This window comes from Mus musculus, chromosome 5, assembly GCF_000001635.26.
Source record: "Mus musculus strain C57BL/6J chromosome 5, GRCm38.p6 C57BL/6J".
Classification (NCBI taxonomy): Eukaryota; Metazoa; Chordata; class Mammalia; order Rodentia; family Muridae; genus Mus; species Mus musculus.
The window spans coordinates 53,808,518-53,832,032 of NC_000071.6; the positions used below are offsets into that span (position 1 = coordinate 53,808,518).

Below are 23,515 nucleotides of genomic sequence, written 5' to 3' on the forward strand. Positions count from 1 at the left end.
TCGATAAACTGAAAGTTGGACCATGTCTAAAAGATGGAATGAATGCATAGAAATCTAGATGGTAGATTTCTTAAAGACAAGGACAGTCAGGATCTTAGTCATTTTAAAATTAAGAATACTAAAAAAAAAAGTATTAGTAATTGTTGTTGGTTAATTTGTATGTGAAAGGAGACTAATACCAGGATATGATTGTAGATTCTAGAACAGCAGTTCCCAAGAACCACCCTTTCACAGGACTTGCTTAAGACCATTGAAAAAGGGCTGGAGAGATGGCTCAGTGGTCAAGAGCACTAACTGCTCTTCCAGAGGTCCTGAGTTCAATTCCCAGCAACCACATGGTGACTCAAAACCATCTATAACCATATGACAGTGTACTCATATACATTAAATAAATAAACTCTTAAAAAAGACTTCCTTTAAAAAAAGACCATTGAAAAACACATATATTTATATGTGTTTCATAACAATAGCAACATTACAGTTATGAAGAAGCTGCAAAAAAATTATGATTAGGGTTCACCACAACATGAGGAACTGTATTAAAGTGTGGCTGCATTAGGAAGATTGAGAACCACTGCTGTATAAAGCCTAGAGAATAGAAACAGTCGCAAAGGAAACAAGCGTGCAACTTCATGAATTGCTTCTTACCTCAGCCAACTATCAAAACATCCTGCCAATTGGTGTAAATTGAATTCTGCAATTTAAATACATCGCTTAAGTGCAACAGCTAGTATCAGAGCCCATAATTTTGGGGTGTAACCAGCAGCAATTGTGTTCACAGGCGTGTTCTGCAGAGATTGACTGGTGGAAGAGTTAAGAATCTCTATAATACAGAGTCTATATAGTAAATTTCAACACACACACACACACACACACACACACACACACACACACACACACACCACCTCGTTCTCGGTTCTTTTTTGCACATCTGAAACTTTGTGGCTGCGGAAGAACAAGCTTTTGTTCTGTGTTTTCGATCAGACTGGGTAGGAACAATGAAATCTACTTCCCGGCCCTGGTCTCTTTCCGCCCTCGGAACGCATGTGCGAGGTCTTTCAGATGCGGAGGGGACCAGAGAGGGACGGACGCACGGCCCAGCAGTTGCCTGGCAACGCCCGCTGGAGGAGTCCCGCCGAAAAAAGGTCCGGGAGAAGTGTCAGCGGCCAGGAGTGGGACCCTGCAGCGCATTCTTTCCTTGCCGGCGGCCGTCCCCGCGGCTGGCGGGTTAGGGCAGGGGAAATGTTGCAGGAGGAGTCGGACCTGTCCCTCATCATTGCCCAGATCGTCCAGAAACTCAAGGGCTCCAATTTGTATGCTCAGCTGGAACGGCAGGCCTGGGTAAGCGGGGCTGATGGGAAGCTATGGAGACCGGCAGGCCGCAGGATGACCTGCCTGCTACACTGCCTTCACCCAGGCCAGAGCTTTTTGCTCTCTCCACCCCTTTCTGCTGTTTTAAACCCCTCCCTGAGCCTTGCACCTTGTTTGCTCAGACCCAGGAGTGAGGCAATTGTATTTTTTTAAAGATGGGTGGGGCTCATCACGCCCTTCTTCAGGCCAGAGAATGGCCAAGGCTTCTCCCGTTTATTCTTGTAGTCGTTTAAGGGACCTATTTTTTATTTTTTAGATGTTGGACTCACGAGCAGCATGCCTTCCTTCTTTTTTACTTTCTCGTGGATGGATTGGGATCCCATGTGCTTTATTCTAATGTGTCACTTTGTTGCACTTTGCTCTCCCTACAGTGATTTTTTTTTTAATGTGCCCACCTAGCGTTTATTGAATTCATTTAAACAGACTCGGCCCTGCGAGTAGACAGAATAACCAGTAGAGCTTTACTGTATGAGAATGTAGTGTGAATGGAATCCTACAGTACCAAAACTTTTGTGGATGCTTCTGTCCCCGTTAGGATTTTGAGATCCATCCAAACTTGGTATTTTAGTACTTCTGTTCCCATTAGTTTCTCTAGTTAGTACTTACCTGGTGGATATTTAGGTTGTTTAGAGATTATGGATAATGCCAATATGTATATTCTGTGACTTTATCTTTATCCCATGGATTGTCCAGAAAATGTATTGTTTAGTTTTCAAATTTGGGGAGATCTTTCCAGTTTCTTCCTTTTGTTGATTTCAAGTTTAACTCCAGGATGGATAAAATTTATATTATGTTAATTCTTTAAATTTTGTTGGAGTATTTTTTTATTTTTAAGATTCGTAATTTGTTTTCTCTTGTTGAACATCCTTTGTGTACTTAGTAAACATCTTTTTTTTTTTTATAATTTAGAAATGTCAGTTAAGTAGGTTGAAAGTTTTGTTTAAGTGTATCTTTACTGAGTGTGGTATGTGATGATTAATCTTGTTTGTTGACTTAAAACACCTGAGAAGAGGAAACCTTAATTGAGAAATTGATCTCCTAAGCTGCCTCTGTGGACATATGCACGGGGCATTTTCGTGATTCCTAACTGAAACAGGATGGCTGAGCCCACTGTGGGTGGTACCATCCCTAAGCAGGCAAGCCTAGGCTATATTATCAAGGTACTGAATGATGAGCCTGGGAGCAAGCCAGAAAGCAGATCCTCCAGGGTCTCTGCCGTAGTTTCTACCTTGAGTTGCTACACTGGCTTTTCTCCGTGATAGGCTGTAATTTGTAAGACAAATGAATTCTTTACTCCCCCCACACCCAGTTGTTTTGGGGCAGTGCTTTATCATAGCAACAAAAAGCCAAGCAAAATGTGGTGCTTCAGTTAGCATATATAGGTCATGAGTGAAGCAAACTCTGAGATTTTCCCTGTTCCCTTCCTTACACCCTAGACTGCACCCAGCCTTCTGTTACTTCTGGTTAGAGTCTTGGAGCATAGAGAAATTGCCTCAATATTTCTACTACCTCCCAGCTTCACAAGTCTCTCTGCCTATGTGTCCCTTTCCAAGCAATAGGCTGATTTAGTCTGTGCTAGCACCATGGTAGGTGTGGGAGCTTCTGATTCTACACTATTAGTTCATATACCTTATCTGTGCAGGGTCCTTATTAGCCCTGGCTTTTATTTTTCTTTGTTTTGCAACTAAACTCAGCCTTGTATCTGTGGCAGGTGTGTGAAACAGACACACCTGCTCTGGTGTCTGCTAACATCTCTGAATTGGCATGAGGTCCTAGGCCCAAGAGAATTTTTTTTTTCAACCTGTCCACATTGTAGAGAGCTTTTACAACTATTCTAAACTGGGGAGTTATTGCCTGAAATTTTAAATAGAGAGTTTCTGACATTGCTTGTGATTTAGGGTCGTTGCCTCATGGAAGGGGAGAGTATTGTTGATGTAGCAGTTTTATGCTTGTTTTTACATATTTAGCCAGCAGAAGGTACTCTGCAGATTCCTGTGAAACCCTGGTAGATGCTCATGGGAAAGGGCACAAGATGAAAGTGGATTCCTTCTTTCTTGTACTCTGGGCTACTCTAGACTGGTCTGCTAGCTCATAATTAGTCTGTATACTACGTACCTAACCTCTGTGGTTATCTGGATTATAGCTCATATATGGAAAGTTTAAAAGTTAACATCCACATATAATGGAAACTATACTATATTTATTGGGGGGGGGGAGTATGAGTTACCTCACTCATGCTTATTCTTTTTTCAAGTGCCATCCATCTACCTGCAAATTTTATACTTCTATTTTTCTCAATAGCTGAGTAATATTCCATTGTGTGAATAAACTGCATTCCCATTATCTGTAAGTCAGTTGATGGACACCTGACCTGTTTCCAACTTCTGGCTAGTATGAATAGACCAGCAAGGAGCATAGATGAGCAGAAGTCTGTGTAATAGGATGTAGAATCCTTCAATTATATGCTCAAGGGTAGTAGAGCTGAAACATAAGATAGCTCAATCCCCAGCTTCCTGAGAAACCACCACATTGATTTCCATAGTGGCTGTACACGTTTGCACCTCCCTTTGAATAGAAATGAATAGACATTCCCCCTCCCCTGCATCCTCACCAGCATGTGCTATCAATTTTTTTTTGATCTTCGCCATTCTGAATGAGGAAAAATGGTATATCAAACTAGTTTTAATTTGCATTTTCCTGTTGGCTAAGGTTGTTGTACATTTCTCTAAGTGTTTCTGAGCCTGTTGGGTTTCATCTTCTGGAAACTCTCTGCTTAGTTTTGTACTCCATTTTTTAAAATGAAATGATATTTTAAGAATCATGTTTTTAGTTTTTATTCTTCTATAGTTCTTTATATAGTCTAGATACTAACCGTTTGTAACAATTTGCAACAGTTGATGAAGATCATTTTCCAGTCTGTAGGCCAATGCTTTGCCAGACGATCATGTCCTTTGCTGTAGGAGAGGCTCTCGTAAGGAAGGGGAGATAGAATATATTGTTATGGCGACAAAAAGGGGAAATCAGAATTGGATGATTAAATAAGGAGAGGGATAGGGAGACCACTGAGAGAGACAACTGACAACAAAGGCAATTGGAAACACCAAGTCGACACCTACACCTACAGAAGCTTTCTAAAATATATACACACGTGAAAGGAATTTAAATGAAGTTACCAAATGATAGGGAGACAATGCCCCAAGTAGACATTTTAATACCACTGAGTAAAATGTCCAGTGCCAGGAATGGGCTACTATTGTTAAATTGGTCAAAAGGGTCCCATGGACATGCCTTCATCCCCAAATATCGCAGGCTGTTGCCAAAGCTATCATGCACTCTCCACAACCTGCACTATTGCTGAAGAAAACATTTGTCTGTGTTATCAGACATGGAGAAATCAAGCTGGTGCCTAACTAGAAGCTTCAGTAGTATTGACCAGCATTCATGGTACCAGGAGGTATCCTGCACACTACCAAGGAAGAAAAGTAATAATCAATATCTCTCATCTACAACCTCTGCAACGAGCAGCAGTGACTTGCCTGCGAGATTATACTGGTGCAATATGACACAGTATTAAGGGAGAAACAAACATTAAGGCCCACACCATGAGGTAGAATCCATGACTGTCTTAGGTAGTGTAGGTTTTTTTTTCCCTGTGAAGAGACACTGTGTCCATGGACTCTCTCATAAAGGAAAGCATCTCATTGGGACCTGCGAACAGTTTCAGAGGTTTAGTTCACTGTTATGGCAAGGAAGCTTGGCAGCATGCAGTCAGACGTGGTGCCGGAGAAGGAGCTGAGAGTTTTGCAGTCAGATGTGGTGCTGGAGAAGTAGCTGAGAGTTCTACATTTGGATCTGCAGGCAGCAGGAAGAGAGAGCCACTGGGCCCAACTTGGGCTTCTGAACCCCAAAGCCTATCCCACTGACACACTTCCTCCAACAAGGCCACACCTACTCCAGCAAGACCACACCTCCTAATCCCACTCAAGTAGTGTTGCTCCCTGAGACCAAGCAGTCAAATATATGAGCCTCTGGGGGCCACTGTTATTCAAATCACCATATTGACTCTGCTAAAGTGGTCAAGAGCTGTCTAGATAGATAACAAACCTACAGGAAAACCGTTATTCTGCTAAAAGTTCACAGTAATAAAATGACTCCTAATGACATGTTGCTGTACTCATATAGATAAGTGTCTTCATCCTACATTAGAGCAACTTGTTGCTGTAGAAGGTAATTAACACAGAGACCTCCACTGGAGCATGTGCAGAGAGTAAGAGTCTTTGGAGAGCTCAATCCCATACAGGATGTCTTCATCAATGCCCTCCTCTCAAGGCTTAGGGATCTATGTGGAAGAGAAAGGTTCTAAGAACCAGAGGTGATGAGTGATTATAAGGAAACTGTGTCTTCCAGACACAATAGGACTGATGATCACATGAATTCACAGAGACTGTGGTGGCATGCACAAGACCTATACAACCTCAAGTTAGATGGGGTCCCATGATTGAGAAGGGAATGTAAACAGAGGCTTCCACCTCTAACCAAGAAGCTACCTGCAATTGATATCCACAGGCAGAAAGAAAATCAGGTTTTCCCCCAATAGAGTGCTACTGGGTATATCAGCCATGCTCCAGGGTAGTCTCCATGCCCAGTTTCTTTTGAGTTTTGTGGTCTTTTGTTTTTGAGAGAGAGAAAGAACATAAAATTGGGTGGGTAGTTAGGTGGGGAGGATCTGAGGGGCATTGGGGGAAACGATCAAAATATAGATTATGGAAATTTTTACTTAAAATAGAACATAAAAGTTATGTAATTATTAAAAATGAATATAACAAGGCCTGGAGAGATGACTCAGCTGCTCTTCCAGAGGTCCCGAGTTCAGTTCCCAGAAAGCACACGATGCCTTGCTACCATCTTTAATGGGATCTCACTCCACCTACTGGCATACAGTATACATACAAACACAATGCTCATATGCACAAATAAAACTTAAAAAATTAATACACCAAAAGTGAAAAAAAAACCCAGTCTATTTGTTTAGTGGTTGACTGCTTATTGCCTCTGTGTCTCAGCCTCCCCTTCCTCCCTTGCTCTGCCAAAGGCAAGATAGTTTGCAGACATGGTTGTCCTTGGATAACCTTGTTTAGAATTCAGTTCATTTGGTCTTCTTAAAACTTTCTGTGGGTGTGCAGGGGAGACAGGGTATAATAAAGACTTATGATTTTATTGAGAATGACTTGGTATTGGTGAGAATTGAATATTGAAATCACACACTGTGTGATTGTTATCTATCCAACAGTGTGACTTTTAGGGAATGTTCAACTAATAAGTTAGAAAAAAATCTCAATTATGATTTTGCTAAGATAGAGCATTCTTAGAAACTTCTTTCCATTTCTGCCTTTGTTGTGTTCAGCCAGATGACTTGTCCTGTAAAATTTGGTAAAATGTATAAAAATTCCTACCCATTTCTTACACAAAATTCTTTGTAGCCTACACATAAATTTATTGTATAACGTATGTTGTTGTTATTGGTTTATTGATATGTCTCTCTTTCTTACAAATAAGGTTTTAATGGCAAAAATGTTATGGCTTTGTAAGTAATATATATTTTTATCATTGTTGGTCTGTGAGTGACTGTCTCACAGTGGCTCTATTAAGATGGAGGTTAGACAGTCTCACAGATATGAGGGTTAAGGAGTACAATTAGTGATGAGATAAATTGCTGTCACTTTTTCATATGTGTTTGTCAAGTCATATAAAAAGGTATTCTGGCCTCATAAATGTATAGGGAAGTCTTACACTTTTTTCCATTTGCTATTTTCTGTGTTATAAAATTTTATTTGTTTAAACACTGGGGAGAGTTCTACAATATAGCCTGTGCTTAGGGTTTCCTGTTTGTGCCTTTTTTGTTTGTTTTTTAATTAACACATGCTGTTAGACTAGCTTCTGGTTTATGTAAAATTGAGTGGAATGTACAGAGTCCTCCATCACTGCTCTTGTCTTCCAAGTAGCTCCCCGTGTTGTTAATGTGTCTCACTGCTGTGTGGCGCATGTCATACAAATGACTAAAACTGATCGACTGTGCCTCACTAGATTATATAGTTCGCATTAGAGTCCATTCTTTTTGCTGTACAGCTCTATGGACTTTCAGCAATATGTCTCATGTAAAATTTCCCATGCCCCACAGTACCTGTCTATACCTCCCTTGGCCTGGGTACCAGACTCGATCTACTACTGTCCTTTTATCCTACTGTCCTGTCTCCATACTTTTCCCATTGGGAATGTCATACATTATGCCTACACAGTATCTGGTCTATAATACATCAGCTCCTAGTGTCTCTTGCATGGCTTGAGAGCTAATTTTTCTTGTGCTGAGTAATATCTTATTTTATAAATCTACCATTTTGTACACTTACCTCTCAGACAACAATCTTGGTTTCTTCTAAGTTTTGTCTGGTGTGAACGAAGCTTCTATAAACAGTTCATGTTTGTGTTTCAGGTGTGGGCATAAATTTTCAGCTCCTTTGAACAATACCAAAGACAGTGATTGCTGGGTGGTTTGATAAGATTATGGTTGCTTTGCAAGAAAATGACAGTTGGTCTCTGCTTGTGGCTGTAGAGTGGTTTTATTCTCATCAACATTGGATGAGCATTCCCATGTCTCCCATTTTCTCCAGCACTAGGAACCTATGTCTGCTGTGTATTGTGATAACTCATTGTGTTACTTTTTAGGTTCCTAATGGCATACTATTTTTGGGGGGGTGGAGAAACAGATTTTCTAGATCAAATTGCTAGCTTTTGCATGGGGTCTAGGGTACTAGGGTCTGGGATTGATCCAGAGTCTTGCTTGCATTCAGCCACTGAGTTACACTCCGGGTCTCATGTTTCTTGGGTTCTTTATCTGTCTGATAGTTCTTTGTATATCTTCAGTTTGAAGGATGCTTCTTATACACATGGCTTTCCAAGTGGGCAGTGATTTTCTTGCAGTGTGTTGGAGGTGTTAGCCATTGTCTTTTGTTTTGTTTTGTTTTGTTTTCCTTTCTGGCTTCTATTGAGCTTCTGTCATCACTGAATGTATACTGCCTGCCTTTATGTGGTGTCTTTTTAGCAGTTTCTTTCTGTTTTCAGTGTCTCACCAGACTTGTTAAGATGTACATTGGTGAGCTATTGTGGATGATCATTTATTTTGCTTGTGTCTGTGCTAGTCAGTCTTATGACAATCTGACACAAGATCTGGAAGAGCACTGAGTACTTTTAACTGCTGAGCATTGTTGACAGCACACACCCCACACCCCCCCTCCAGGTGATTCTTGTTTAATGAAGCCAGCTCTGAATGTATTTTTCCTGGATTTTTATAACCATTTTTTCGTGTGTGTGTGTGTCTGTGTGTGTGTGTGTGTGTGTGTGAGAGAGAGAGAGAGAGAGAGAGAGAGAGAGAGAGAGAGAGAGAGAGAGAGAGGGAGGAGGGGGGAACATTAGGCTCTGTGTCTCCTTCATAATTGTAAAGGTTCCTCTTCGTTAAAACTGTTATCTAGATTACCCATGGAGCTCTTTGTAATCTTTTCTCCTCTTGCCTTGGTGTGCTGTTAGTCAGACAGCAGCATGCCTTTATTGGGTGCTTTGTACAAATTAAAATACAGCCTCGGACCGTCACCATCTCCTCCACGGGGCAGGCTTGGGACTAGTTGCCAGCTGGAATGCCATTATGGAGTGTGCTGAGTCAAGGCTGAGCTTTCTCAGGACCAATCTCCCCTTGGTCCTTTCCTGGCTCTCCTAGGGTTTCAATGAAGGATTTGATGTATTCTGTGCATTCATTACATTTGAGTCTCAAAGTTAAATCTTTTCCTCAAAAGTCCTTTCGCTAAAGGACTTTGTCAGTGTATTTTATTGTTTCGGTTTTTAGCCTTCTATCCCACAGAGTACCAGTTTCTTGAGAATAAAACTGGCTAAGCGCTTAATACTTGCAAAAAGTCTTTACTTATTTTTCTGTGTCTTCGGCAGACCTGCTGGCTTTGTGCTGGGCTAGTCCTGATTCTCATGCCCATAGGCTTACTATCCTAGAGAAAGTGTAACTATCGCATAGCTAGTTCCTCCTTCAGGGTTTTTCTCCTTTTACTCTAAGACCTGTTAACTCAGCAATTCTTTTCTACATTTAGGGGTGTGCACGAGCACATGCGCGCACGTGTGTGTGTGTGTGTGTGTGTGTGTGTGTGTGTGTGTCTGAGAGAGAGAGAGATCTCGAGCGCACTCTTGGTTCTAGACAAGTGTATTGCTAACCCAGCAGTTTGTCCTTCCACCTTACCCACCTGGTACACATTCACCCCATTTGGTGAGGATGGAAGAAGATAACAAACCTCTCACTTGTATTAGTCAGTGCTTTATCAAAGAAAACCTGGCTGTTAAAAGAAGGTACAAATGATTCAGCATTTCTTCATCCAGTGATCTTCATTGTCTCACTGTTCATTGTGATACTTTGCCCTTTACACTTGAAACACAGACCCATTTTTCTCTTTTAGTCAGCTTTGCTAATGTACTTTTCAACAGCTGACTGGATACTATGTGTCTTTTACATTTAATGAACGTATTTTCTTGCTGGTATGTCTCCTGTACTGCCTCAAGTTTTTTGTTCAGATGTACATAGAAATTGGTAGAGCAACTTACAGAGTAAAATATAATTGTATAGATGTTTAAAAACTAAATACAGATTTTAAAAAATATTTTTCTCCTTGTAATAAAATGTCATTTTTAGCATAATTAACCACCAATTATGTTTTAATACATTTCTTATATAGTAGAGTGGTCAAGTGTTTTGTTTTTTGACTATTCCCGAGTAACTGTCTTGAAGTTCTTTTGAGTCTTAGGATGGAGTTTTCTCCTCTATTCTCTAGACGCTGGGGTGACAGTCTAATTCCAGATTGATGTCCAGGGCCATATTGGTATTGCTACTTTATTTTATTTTGCATTGAAGTTGATGTTGCATAAACATGTTATTTTCACTCCATTAAGCATTAAATATATTTTGTTATTCAATTTTTAAAATTATAAATAATAGAAATAATACAGACAGGGCCCTGAAAGAAGATGAGCTTTGGAGAGAGGAATATATAATAGGTATTATAGTGTCTAGAACCCCGGAATATCTTGGTATTAGTTAAAAAACAAAACTTCATGAAATGTTATCTCAAATATATGGAATTTATATTCATATGAAAGGTCTATGCCATGAGCAAAATGTGTTCTGTCTTTTAAAAAAGTTTTTTTTATCATTTTAAAATTACATGTGTGTATATATGTCTGCGTGTGGGTAAGTGTTTGTGAGTACAGCTGCTTACAGAGGCTAGGGGTGTCAGATATCTCTGCAGCTGGAGTTACAGGTGACCATAACCTACCTGATGTAGGTGCTGAGAACTGAACATGGATCCTCTGGAAGAGCAGTATGCATAGCCTGTCTTTTTGGGTATATTTTCAGGCAACATTTGGTGTATACTCGGGGAAGATCTAGATTGTATTGTTGCAGTTGATATATAAACTTGAAACTCAGGGTCTCTTATTTGTCTTGAGTCAGGATGCAATGTCATCTTTATCTTTTATATGTTGGTTTTTATTGCATCTTTAATTTTATGAAGTAATATAGTAAAGAAGTGAATGACGGAATGTAGAATTCCAAGAGAAGAAAGTTCTTACCCGTGTGGAATTTATTCTTAGGATACAGGATATACATTACAATGTGAATTTGGCTTGCTAAAGTATATCTCATGTTTTATGTCAGCACTGAGTTGCTTAGAAAATATCATGTAGGGTTCCTGGAATAGTTAGAACAAACCTTCATTGACTAATGGAGAAGGTTGGTCACAAAAAGTAAACTGAGAATGATTTCATGAAAGGGAACAAGAGGTCACGGTAGAATGGAGAAGAGAGTGTAGGTAGGAAAGTGGGTCAGCTTGGGAATGTCAGCAGAAGGCAGCCAGGGACAGATCCATCTTCAAGGTGAGAGAAACCGGAGTGGGGCGGGAATCACAGGGCACATGTTGAGTGTAAGGCTCAGTCAGCGTTCAGGGCGCCTGGCCTTCCAACCTGAAATTAACACGCACCCCTGGCTACAGGGTGTTCCACTGGGACTGCTAGGATTACAGCAATGAGTCTGCACTATGGTTTTAGATGGAACCAGAAGTATTAGGAAGGAATGGAGAGACCCAATTCAACATGTTTCCATTGAGCGTCTCATTAGTGATGGTAATGGACTCTTGAGGGGAATTAGACTAAGTCGGGAATAATGACGAGCATGTCTGGGAATTACTGTGGGAAAGGGCAATATCTTTTTAAATACTATGTCTCGCTTTTATTTTTATGCCTTTAATTATGCTGTGAGATCTTTAAAAGTAAGAAACGATATCTTTTTATTTTTAAATTCAGCAACTAGCACATACAAAGAACTCAATTATTGCAAGGACAGTGTAGGTGAAGAGAGCATAAATGCACCTAGAGGGGCAGTCTGCATGGTGTTCAAGGACACAACCCAGTTCCCAATGTTGGGGCAGTGAAAAGGCCACTCTGGATTCTTGTGTGGAAACTTTGTAGATAGGTAGAAGTACTTAGGTTGAGTGACTAGCTCTTTGGAGGGTTGGAAGTTCCTGAATGAATATCATCATCATCGTCATCATCATTGTCATCGTCATCAACAACAACAACAAACAACACAGGGCATAAAGGGGTTGTTGAGGTAATTTCAGAAGGGGAGATCACAGGATTGTTTACAGAGCACACTCACATGCCTCTGATAATCAGGAGAGACAGAGGGAGAGAGTGCTATATCCTCTTCCTCTGCTTGTTTTATTTTCTATGTTCTGTGAGATCTTCCGTGATTCCATGAGCAGCCTGTGAATTGAGGTCAGGAGGCCTCAGTTACACAAGAACTACACACGACTAAGAAGTGCTTAGTGAAGCAGAAATAGTCTTCCACAGGGAAGAGCACACACATTGATTATCCAGCACCAAGTTTGACAACTTGGTGCTGAAAACATACAAGTAACATTATACAGACTATGCAGGTTATATTTAGGAATATATATATACTCACATACATACATACATACATATGTATATTCCATATATATTTCTTTATATTATATATAATTATTTATATAGTTATAATGCATATATTATATAATTATATACTCAACATTGTTTCTATATATTCTACATAATTTTCATATACATTCCATATTTTTAATCATTACATAATTTCCATTTACATATCCCACATATATAGTTATATATAATATATTATAAACATATAATTTATAAATAATCTACATTTTTATGCTATGGAATTTAATAACAAATATATAATTATATATAATATATACTATATTCCATCAATATAGAATATATACATGTACATGGAATATGATACATATATATTTATGTAACAACAATTAATGAAAAAAGAGACCATGAATTAAAAAACAGCAAGGAGGAGTAATGAGAAGGTTTGGAGGGAGGAATGTGAAGGAGGCAATGATGTAATTATAGGCTCAAAAAAGAAAAGAAATAATTTAAAAAGCTCTTAAGAGTTATAAGCAAATGAATTTGATTTTTCAAAAATGAAAGTTATGAAACTGGAAACAGCTATTGTAATCCATATGCATTCATGTAAGCTGTTATTCACAGAATCAGTTCTGTTATTCAAAAAATAAAATGTGACGTTAACATGCCACTAAAAGGAAAGTCATTGTGTGTGGTGATGAAATTCAAGCTTTGAATAAAAACTAGCTGCTGAGCTATTGGGAAAATGTGTCTGCCACTGTGAACGTAATGGCTTCTCGATATTTAAAAACTACTTGTGGGTGATATTGGTGGTGACATTAATGAATATTACTTTTTGATGTTGTTCAATGGTAAGTCAATCACTTGACTTAGTTAGCCAGTATCTGATCATGCATGATATTAGAAGGTCACATGTAGGGAAAAGACTCAAGTTCAAAGCTGAGCAATGCATTTTGTGTGTGTTAGAGACTGGAGAGTTTATTGATATTAAATTCCATATCATAGCCAATCTTTAGGAAACCATAGGTTATCAGATTTTGGTGTTTCATAAAAGAACATCTTCAGTTGTCTGCAAAGGATAATAAAATTCTACTCCGTGTCTCCAGTTACATGTATGTATTGTCCAAATACATCAGGCAAAACAGCAATGCCATAGATTGACTGCCATGGAAATTACAAGAACGTGATAGTTTTCATCTACTAGTGTATACATTTAAAAGATTATATAATGCTTCTCACTGATGTTTAGAATTTGTGTTTGTTTCTAAAAATAAAGCTACTTTAAATAAGTATTTAGGATAATATATAATGGGTTATGATGATTATTTTAAAACGAATCAAGCAATTCTTTCTTGTGGCCCAATATTCATAAAATTTACCTCTGCTCCTCAGTTGAGTGGACCTTTGGCATGAGGTACATCACACTGTGTTAGAGAGATCGCCATCCATGTCCAGAACTGTTTAAACCACCCTGGCTGAGGCTGTGTGCTGTTAAACACTCACTCCCTGGCCCCTCCCTGGCCCGATCACCATCTTCTACTGTTTCTGGCTGTGACTGTTTTGGGCAGAAGCAAATCATAGTATTTGCTTTTGTTTTCTTAAATGTGTGTTCCTTCTATATAGCATGATGTCTTCAAGTTCATCTGTACCATGTCAGAAATAACTTTTAAAAGGGAGAATAATATTCAAATATCCACAACATTTTGCTTGTCTGCTCATTATCTATAGTTTTTTGGGCTGTTTCCACCTTTGGGCTGTTGAGAATTAGTACTGGTGTTAAGTGTCTATTTGCTGCCCTGATTTGGATTCCTTGGGGATGCACCGGGAAGTAGAATTCTTGAATCATGGGGCAATCACATAGAACCAAATAGAACCACCATACTAACAATTACTTTTAATTGGCTTTACTTGATCTGATGGTGTGCCAATACTTATAATTTACACAAAGCATCCCAGAGTCCTCAGTGACTTTTAAGAGAGTGAGGAACCTGCGATTGAAAGCTTGAGAGTCAGTGTTGTAGAGGAGTGAGCTCTAGAGGTCAGTTCTGAATCCACAACAATGACAGACAGGCGAGGGAGAGCTACTCAGAGTGACACGGAGCTAGGCCTTGGATACTCGAGAACTTGATAGAGTTTGAAACAGACGGGACCCCGAGGAAAGCAAATTCAGAGACACAGTAACTCTTATTAAAGGGCTCTCAGCAAAAGGGATCAAGCTTACTGTGTGGCCTGAGGTGGCGGGGTTAGTGCGAGCACTTACTGTGTGGCCAAGTCAGTGCCGCCAGGCGCGCTGGCCCAGCGATGTAAGGTAAGGGAGGCATCACTAAGGGAGGAGTAGAAACATTCCTAAGCAGCAGTTCAGCTTCCATGGCGGATTTTCTCAGACAGATGATCTTGTGGAGAGGGCAGTGGCTCTAAGTGGTTAGTGGTAGAGCAGAGCTTCCTATAGTCCCTTCTAATCCTAAACTTCTGCCATTTCCAGGCACAGGTGGATACCTGGAGTCCAGCATCAGTATGTGAGTGTAGTGAGAAAGAGAGGTAATGAGAGCCTTTGCTGTGTGCTGTGTTCCTTTCCAGAGCAGGTGGCCTCAGCCTCTCTCTCTCTACCTCTCCTGTACTCACCAAGATTAGGAGTTTATGATTTTCACAGCTAAAGGTTTGAAGTTAGACTGTTTTAGTGGAAATGAAAACTGTGTACACCTGTGCATCAGCAAGAGGAAGAACATGTGCTTTTAGACATGCAGAAGAGTGATGATGCTACCATCAGCATGAGAGGGTGAAGACTGTACACAGCATCACAACTATACATTTCCTGCTTCCCGTTTTGTAACAGGAGTATGTTTTAGTTCTTGTCGTGAGCTACAGGCATTGGGTTTAAAGAAGGTTCAAGTTCTCATTGTAGATTTTCCAAAAAACCTCTTTCTCCAACACTCATAACTTTTTCTATGAAAATCTGTTACAGATATCTAGTCCATTACCATCTGGGCACATCTTATATTTTATAACATAACTTTAATTTATACTGAACTACATAGCCAAAAATTTACTTTGATAATTTTCTACTCAATTTTCATAATAACTTCGTTTAGTTTCTTTTCTCTGTTAAAGAAGAAACAAATGCAGAGATGTTAAGTGGCTTAATCAAATTACTAAGTAAGCCTGGGAGATAATTTCAGCTCTCTGGTGCCAAACCAGTGTTCCTGCTGTCCCGAGTGCTTTGTAAGCTGTGTTCTATTACAGCCAGGCTTAAAAATCAGTAATTGACCAACTGTACTAAACCACTCCTCCAACTCCTCAGCATCAGACGGTCAGCACACAGTCTGCACTGCTCCTGTACATTTCTTCGAGGCATTGCACGAGCTTGTGCCTGAGGCATCACACAAGTGAGGCTGCAGCTCCAGCTGTGTGCGTGTCAGAGTGCGGGCCAGGGAAAGCACAGTGCTCGTGCTCACCACGCGGCTGCTATGGCAGCACGCTGCTGCGGTGCAACACACCCAGGGGAAGGATACCACACACACACAGAAGTCCTAGTCTCATCTAGGTATTAGTGAGAAAGGAATTTTGGATTTGTCCTAAAAATAAAAATTTCTAACTACTTCTCTGTCAATTTCCTCTATCTGTTTAGATTGGGAGTGTGATTATATCACTAGGAAATGTATTAGTAATATGGATACTTCTCTGTGAATCGGAACCTTTCTCCTCATTGGATCGTCACAATGCAATGCAGAAATAAGATGCCTAAACTGTATCAGACTAAAGCTGCACCTTTTAAACAGTGAATGTGAGTGAGAAAGGTTTGTTGTCAATGTGTAATAATGCTGCCTTCAATGTGGTTTATACAGTGGGATGCCCAGAGTGTCTTCAAGGGAACTTTTCAGAGAGGCTTGTGCTACTGATTTATGTGTCAGAACCGTGTCACCGTAGCACATGGTGCTCCTGTGACTGCCCTACTGTGTTGTGTGTTGGTTTGTGTGGTGGCTGTGTCTGTGCCTTTGGTATGGCTATGGTCCTGGGCTCCAACCCAGATCTTCGAGCCTGCTATGCAAGCCCTCTACTATGTAGCTGCATCCTCAGGTACCCTGTCCTGGTTTTGATTCTCTATTTTCTAAAGATCTTAGTAATTAACCTGACTAGTTAGTTAATTTGGTTCATGCAATGTCCAGCAGGGCTCAGGGAATGGACCTCACTGGGTATATGAAGAAGACAGGCAGGCAGGCAGATAGGCAGACACTGGGCAGGAAGCTGGGAGCTGATGGTCCGGGCTCTCTGCTAGAGAAACTTCAGGCCCTGTCCCTGTCCCACCCTCATCTCAAGCTCACTGTGTTATTATAGTAGAGTTGAACAGAGAGGTGGGGTTATTGTATACAGATAATCAAGGAAGCAGGGTTTATGGTAAATAGCTGAACCAAGGAGGCAGACTTATCCAATCTTCTGTCTTGAAGTCATCTCCAGACAGTCAATATCTCAGAAGAAAGCTATGGTGGGTATTCTCTGCACTCTGTCACCATCCATACACAGGCCAGAGGGGAAGGAAGGCTTTGCTGATCCTCCACAGACCTGAGCCTCTGGAGTCTTTGCCATGGCTGGGCGGCGTCAGCAGGACATATCACTCAGGACTCTGCACACGAAGGCCTTCTCTGCTCCCTATAGGCTGGTATTTACTATGAAAAGTCTATCAAGGTCTAGCAACCTTGAACTAGTGAAAATGTTTAAAAAGAAAAACAAGCTTTTTTTCTTCAAATTTTTTAAATGGGACTTTATGAATCATGTCCAAATACAAACCAGAGAAGAGAAAGAAAAACAAGACAAGTTAAATTTCCATTTGCCTCCGTCATTGTGAATAATGAGCCGGAGGTTTTACAGCTTTTAAAATAAAATACTTCTGGGGATAATGGACTGGAAATTACTCTGCTCAGTTAAAAATAATTTTATGAAGTTCCTTATTTATTTTGGGATAAAATTGACTAAAAAAGATAGAACATGGTTTGGTCAATATAAGCAGCCATTAATACCAGAGTAATAGATATGCTGCAGAGTGGAGACCTGGCCTTGTCAGTCAGATGCTACTCTAGTCAGAAAGAGACGTGAGATGAGAGCTTCACTGTAGCCTCTGCGCTGCCCGTCACAGAGGACGGAGTGCTCTGTCTCTGTTAGGGGCTGGGAGGAGGGGCTGAGAAGTTCCTGTTTCATGATTTGTGATGTATGAGGGAGCATTTGCTTCTAAGGAAACAACACAAACGAAAGCTTGAAGCCCTAAAGGCATTTCCAGTTGTGGGAGCACGGGGTACTCTGACCAGTGCGTACCACAGTGAGAAGCCAAGAGGATCTGTAGCTTGGTCAGGCAGCACCAGCAGCAGATCATAGGGATAAAGTAGATTTACACTGTACTGGGCTACGTATGCCTGTTGGAAATCTCAGACTCCTTTCTATTGCTGCACAGCCACAGCTAGGACAGACTTACACTTTAGGAAGAGAGCACTAGAACGCAGATTGGAAAAGAAAGATGCTGCTTCATTCATTCATTCATTCATTCATTCATTCAATAAACATTTATTCTGTATCTGTTTTGTGAAAGTAACTATTTTAGGCACAAAGGCAGCTGCCCTAGTGGAGCTTGCTATTAAATGTTGTTTGGTCCTAGACTGACCTTGTACTCAGCCTTAGTCCCTGGGATTAAAGGCATGCACTAAGTTGCCTGGGCCTAAGCTTTTCATAGCCACTATGCCTCAAGATTTCCATGCCAAGATCCAGGTCAGAAACTTGTGTCTTCCAGCCTCAAGATCTGGATCACAGGTGAGCTCTCCATTTCTGGATTGTAGTTTACTCCAGATAGAGTCAAGTTGACAACCAGGACTAGCCACTACACTTAGTATAGCTTAGTCTTGCCAACTTAAAAATCAAATGCCTTCGAGTATGTTAAAAATATAGGTTTATTTATGTATGTGTTATAAATGTGTATGTGTGTATACATAGTCGTATGTGTGTATGTGGTTGCCAGAGGTTGATTCTGGATGTCTTCCCCAATCATCCTTCACTTTAAAAAAAACCTAAAACAGGTTCTCTCACATGAACTGAGACCTTTGGCTACTCTAATCAGCTAGCTTTCTCTGAAATCCCTTGTCTTTGTCTTACAGGTTCTAGAAATATGAGCAGGCCACCATATCTTCCTAGCATTTTATGTTAGTTTTGAGGATGCCATGTCTGGTCCTCACATTCTCACAGCAAGCACTTTATTCTTTGAATCTTCTTTCCAACTTTCCTCCCTTCTTTTAAAAAAGAATGCTTCCTCAGCTAAAGGCTGGACTGTTTATCTTACTGTTTCCCATAGCTTGGACTTTTACTGGCTGTAAACTGCTAGTGCAGCTCACCATGTTCTGTCCTTTATATGTTTGTCAGCTGGGCCCCAGGCTTCACTAGACTTGGGTGTCAACTTTTGGCATAGCTGTTGGTAGTAGAGCGTTCTTTCATTGACTAGCACAGACTGTCTAAGCACCTCTTCTGCAGACTTAATAGCTGTGTCTGCTCAATGCCTAGAGCCAGCAATTCACTGGGGTTCTAACTGAATCTGTTTTAGTTTTAGCTGTAATGCTTTAATTTTTATGTGTACAAATGTTTTACCTTAATGTATATTTATGTGTCACATATATTCCTGTTGCCAATGGAGACCAGAGGGTATTGAAACCCCTTCAAGTAGAGTTAAGGACAGTTGTGAACAACCATGTGGTGCTGACAACTGAACTCAGGTCTTTTGTAAGAGCAGCAAATGTCATTAGAGCTATCACTCCAGCCCACAAGCTGAACTACTTATAAATTAAACATTCCCTTGTACTGTTTGGTTTCTCACTTGAGACAGGACAGAAAGACAGGATAAATGTGTTTTATTTTACTTACTAGTTTTCAAGGTAATCAGTTATTTCCCCACCAGCCACAATCTAATTACCCGTGTTTTCACTCTATGTGTTTTTATTAGAAAAAGGAGCCCCAGTCGGTGCACCATTCTAGTTTCCTTAAATGGAACACTGGAGTTGGCCAAGCCCCTTCAGACTTTAGGTCCTGCTCTCCAGTAGGCTCCTTAACTGTTGCTGACCATATTTGTGGGCTAGTTGGGGGTTCTATTTCCCCCACACATGACAGGTACCCTTGATCACTAGTTTCTTAGCATACAGTTGCTAATACTGAACAGATCTCCTGGCTGTTAAGTGGTCAGAGCCAGTTGTATTTTGGGTTTATGGTAGATATCACCTAGTTTTTCTATAAATATTTTTCCTAGAATTTTGGTTTTGATATTAGTTGGTTTGTTTTTATGTGATAATAAAGGAGATTGAAAAATAAAACAAAACAAAACTCCAGATAGAGATGACTCAGCAGTTAGGAGTGTGTATTGCACTTGAGAAAACCCAGATTTGGTCCCAGCAGCATCCATGTTGGGCAACTCACAACTTCCTGTAATTCCATCTCCAGGGAGCTCTGATGCCTATGGCTTCCACAGGCACCTGCATTTGTCTACACATACACCTGCACAGAAGGGCATTTGGTTACATAATAAAATAAAAATGAATAAAAGTGAAAAAGTTCACGGCCACCTCTTTGCAGGAATAGGTTGAGCCACAGAGATGCTAAAGTGTAGTTGAAAATTACTAAATGTGACGTTTCTGACCCGGAGGGTCATCAGGTGCGTGACAGTTTCCTTGCAGAAGATTTAAAGTTTGAGGAGAGGAGCAAAGTAGATGGGGAATGAAAGCCATCTTTGACTTCATAGGTTTGAATCGAGCATAAATACCATGAAGTAACAGAGATGGCTTGCTAAGAACTGTGTTTCTAGAGTTTCCCAGACAGAGCTGTGCCATGAGACACCAACACATTGAGGATGGTCAAACCCATCACAAGCAGTGAAAACTTAGGTTATATATGGCAAAAACTGCAGGGTGGAATGCAAAGCATCCATTTGAAGATAGAAGAGACCTTATAATAAGCACTAATGAATAGGGATTTTATCTACTTTTTTAAAATGGGCACAACACATGTATATTGAGCAGCAATCCAATCTGGAAGCCACTATTCAGATGTGCATCACATCAGCAGATCTTTGTCCAGATGTGGCTGCCAAGGGCTTTGGACATAATGTGAGAATAGATGGCTGAAATGTGAACATATTTCTACTTGGGCTTTAGCTAAACAAGTATTTGCAAGCTATATGTTGTATTTTGCATATGTTAGAGTGCTTCCATGAAAGTAGGTGAGGCCTTCTCTGTGGGGAGCCAGTTCAGGCAGGTCTAAGCTGCTATAGCCTCCAAGTGCATTTCAAAAAAAAAAAAAAAAAAAAAAGGGTGTTTCTTTCTCCACATTTGTAAGCGTCACACATGAACTCAAATGACATAACTTTTTACTTCTGTTTTCTCTTTCCTTTGTTTCCCCAAAATCTAGTCCTGTCTTCAGAGACCCGAGATCAGACTCGAATCACTCAAAGAAGATATTAAGGAATTCTTTAAAATATCAGGTTTGTAAAGTACCCCCTGACCTTTAAGTGTCCTTAGACTTCCAGCTACTTCAGAACTGATAGAGCTTGGCTGAGGGCTTCTGTTTGGAGAAGATTAGAAGGCACACATTTGAATACAACGGTGCTGACATGTGAGGACACGGTAGCAGGGACTGCTTTGCATTAGTCACTTGTTTCCTTCCTAGTCAAAATTGTCTCAAGGATGGGAAATATACCCTTATTAAGTAGCTTGTATTCTCATTCTACATTATTTGTCTCTGCTCTCAAAACAACATAACATAACAAACACAGCACAACAAAACAAAAAGCCAAAAACAAAAACAAACAAACAAACAAACAAACAAAAAAACCAGAAAGCAAAAGAAGTCTTAGTTTTTGAACAAGAAGGGATAGCGTCGAGCCAGCACTTGCATGTGGGAGCTGGGACTTTGCGTGCTGGCTCCTCAGAATAGTGTGTGTTTGCTGGCCAGTAGTGTGATGACTAGCCACTATATCTGGTTCTTGTGTTCCTTCTCTGGTATGGACCCAACTGTCAATCAGTTGTTGCTGACAGTCTCACCATAGCATCAGTTCAAAGACATTGGCACTCATTTAGAGCTTTAGTAGTGGAAGAAGGCATTCCTCTTAACTCAAGAGAACGATTCAGTAGTTTTACTTAGGAGCTAATGGCTAGCACAGTTCTTTTTTCACAAGTAACCAACATTTTAGTGGGTTAAATTTTAAGTTCAGGCTAGAGAGTTAGCTCAGTAGTTAAGATTACTGATTGCTATTATAGGAGACTCTGATTCAGTTTCCAGCACCTACATGGCAGCCTGCAACCACCTATTACTCTAGTTGCAGAGCATCTGATGCCCTCTTCTGACATTCACAGGTTCATGCATGCATGAATTTATACACACACACACACACACACACACACACACACACATACATTTAAGCGCATACACATAAATAATAAAGTTAAAAAACTATAAAAATACTATGTTGCATATTTAAGAAACTAATACTTATTTTTTTAAAACTTAAAAACAGGTTGGGAGAAGAAACTTCAGAATGCTGTTTATAGTGAACTGAATGTGTGAGTTTTTTCCTATCTATTTTGAGATACTATTTTGTTCAACTATACTTACTTTGTAAGTAGTAAAAATTATTGTTGTTGTCTATACCTATACTCTCATTAGAATACTTACAGAATTGCAAGCAACTCAATGTCACAGATCACTGCAGTCTAGTCTGAGAAAGAGTAATAAATAGGTGGGGCTTTTCTCTATTACCAGCTTTATATACTGAGAATGTATTCATCCAAGGTAATTAGGTTTTGAGATAGTTCTAATAATACTTACATTCTTCTTATTGTTGAATTTAAAACATTAAGCTTCTTTCTGCCATTACAAACTGACCATTATAAACGTAATTTCTTTTTCTTTGCAAGATTATTATCATTACTAAAAACCTAAATGTTTTTATTTATCTTGATTTGCCATCAGTGCTTATTAAAGTATATAGAAATTTTGCTCTAAAAAATATAGCTCCAGAATGTTATCTTGGTGGTTTATTAAATACCCCATTATTCATCTGTCATTCATGGAGTGTTGCCTCTGTGCTAGTGGGTTGAGAAGCACTCAGGATGTAGAGTAGAAACCTAAGCACACATCCTGCCCTCATGGTGTGTATAAACAGCCAAAGGAGGTTCAGTGTCTGCTGTTTTGTTTTACCACTTGGTCTGTCTCTAGCATGCTGTAGTTTTTAACACTCCATTCCCACAGTCTCTGTCTAAGCTATCTAACTGGGAACTGAGATACGCTTGTTTAACCACACTGCTTCTGGGGTAGGCTCAGATGAAGACCTGTAGATTTATACTTTAGATGTGCAATTTGTTAACTTTTCTATTGTTGTGAAGAAACTCCACATCAAGGCAACATATAACAGAAAGCATTTAATTAGGGGGTTGCTTACTGTTTCCGAGGGCGAGTTCATGGCCATCTTGGTGGGGACCAAGACAGCAGGTGGACTGGCACAGTGTTGGAGTAATAGTTGAGACCTTATACCCGAAGCATAAGGCCAAGGTAAGGGATGGAGGGGAGGAAGGGAGGGAGAGACTGGGCTTGGTGTGGGCTTTTGAACCCTCAAAACATAACCCCATTGAAGCCCCTCCTTTAACCAGGCTACATCTCTTAATCCTTTACAAACAGTTCTAAAAACCAGGAACCCAACATTCAAATAAATGAGTCAGTGGAAGCTGTTCCCATTCAAACCACCACACACATTTTTAAAGTTAGATTTTAGTGTTTTGCCTATTTCCATCTTCCAAGCTGGTCTGTGACTTTTCAGATAACATCAGATGTAAGTCCTATCTATTACTGAAATTGACTGCAACCATGTCATTGGTAGTCCTGGCTACCATAGGGATAGATGTTTGCCATGACAAGTAAAAATATTACTTCACACAATGTAGTAGAGATACCTGTTGTGTATTATTCCCAATTCTGGCTTTTCAATCTGAGATTTTACTCATGACTTCTATTTTGGTGATCTAGTGTATTTCTGAAAGTAGTTTCATACGCCAGACTGTGTCTTTTTAGTTGATGACAAAGCCTGTCTTCCATTCAT

At 40.0% G+C, this 23,515-nt stretch overlaps 1 protein-coding gene across 8 annotated transcripts in view; it reads left to right on the top strand.

Annotated features, from left to right (window-relative positions):
• The first annotated feature begins 1,025 nt into the window (after positions 1–1,025).
• Tbc1d19 (TBC1 domain family, member 19) overlaps positions 1,026–23,515 on the top strand; it is a 99,679-nt gene continuing 77,189 nt past the window's right edge. For 3 of the 8 annotated variants that reach the window (XR_003955695.1, XR_003955696.1, XR_003955697.1), the window contains exons 1-3: positions 1,026–1,341; positions 20,833–20,905; positions 21,938–21,983. Coding sequence is in view for 1 of the 8 variants with exons in the window: in NM_144517.4 (NP_653100.1) it covers positions 1,243–1,341; positions 20,833–20,905; positions 21,938–21,983 (218 nt within the window). In the remaining 7 variants the exon portion in view is untranslated. Of the gene's footprint in view, positions 1,342–20,832; positions 20,906–21,937; positions 22,972–23,515 lie in introns of all 8 variants that reach the window. The other 5 variants (XM_030254772.1, XM_006504065.3, NM_144517.4 and 2 more) reach the window with 5 other exon arrangements.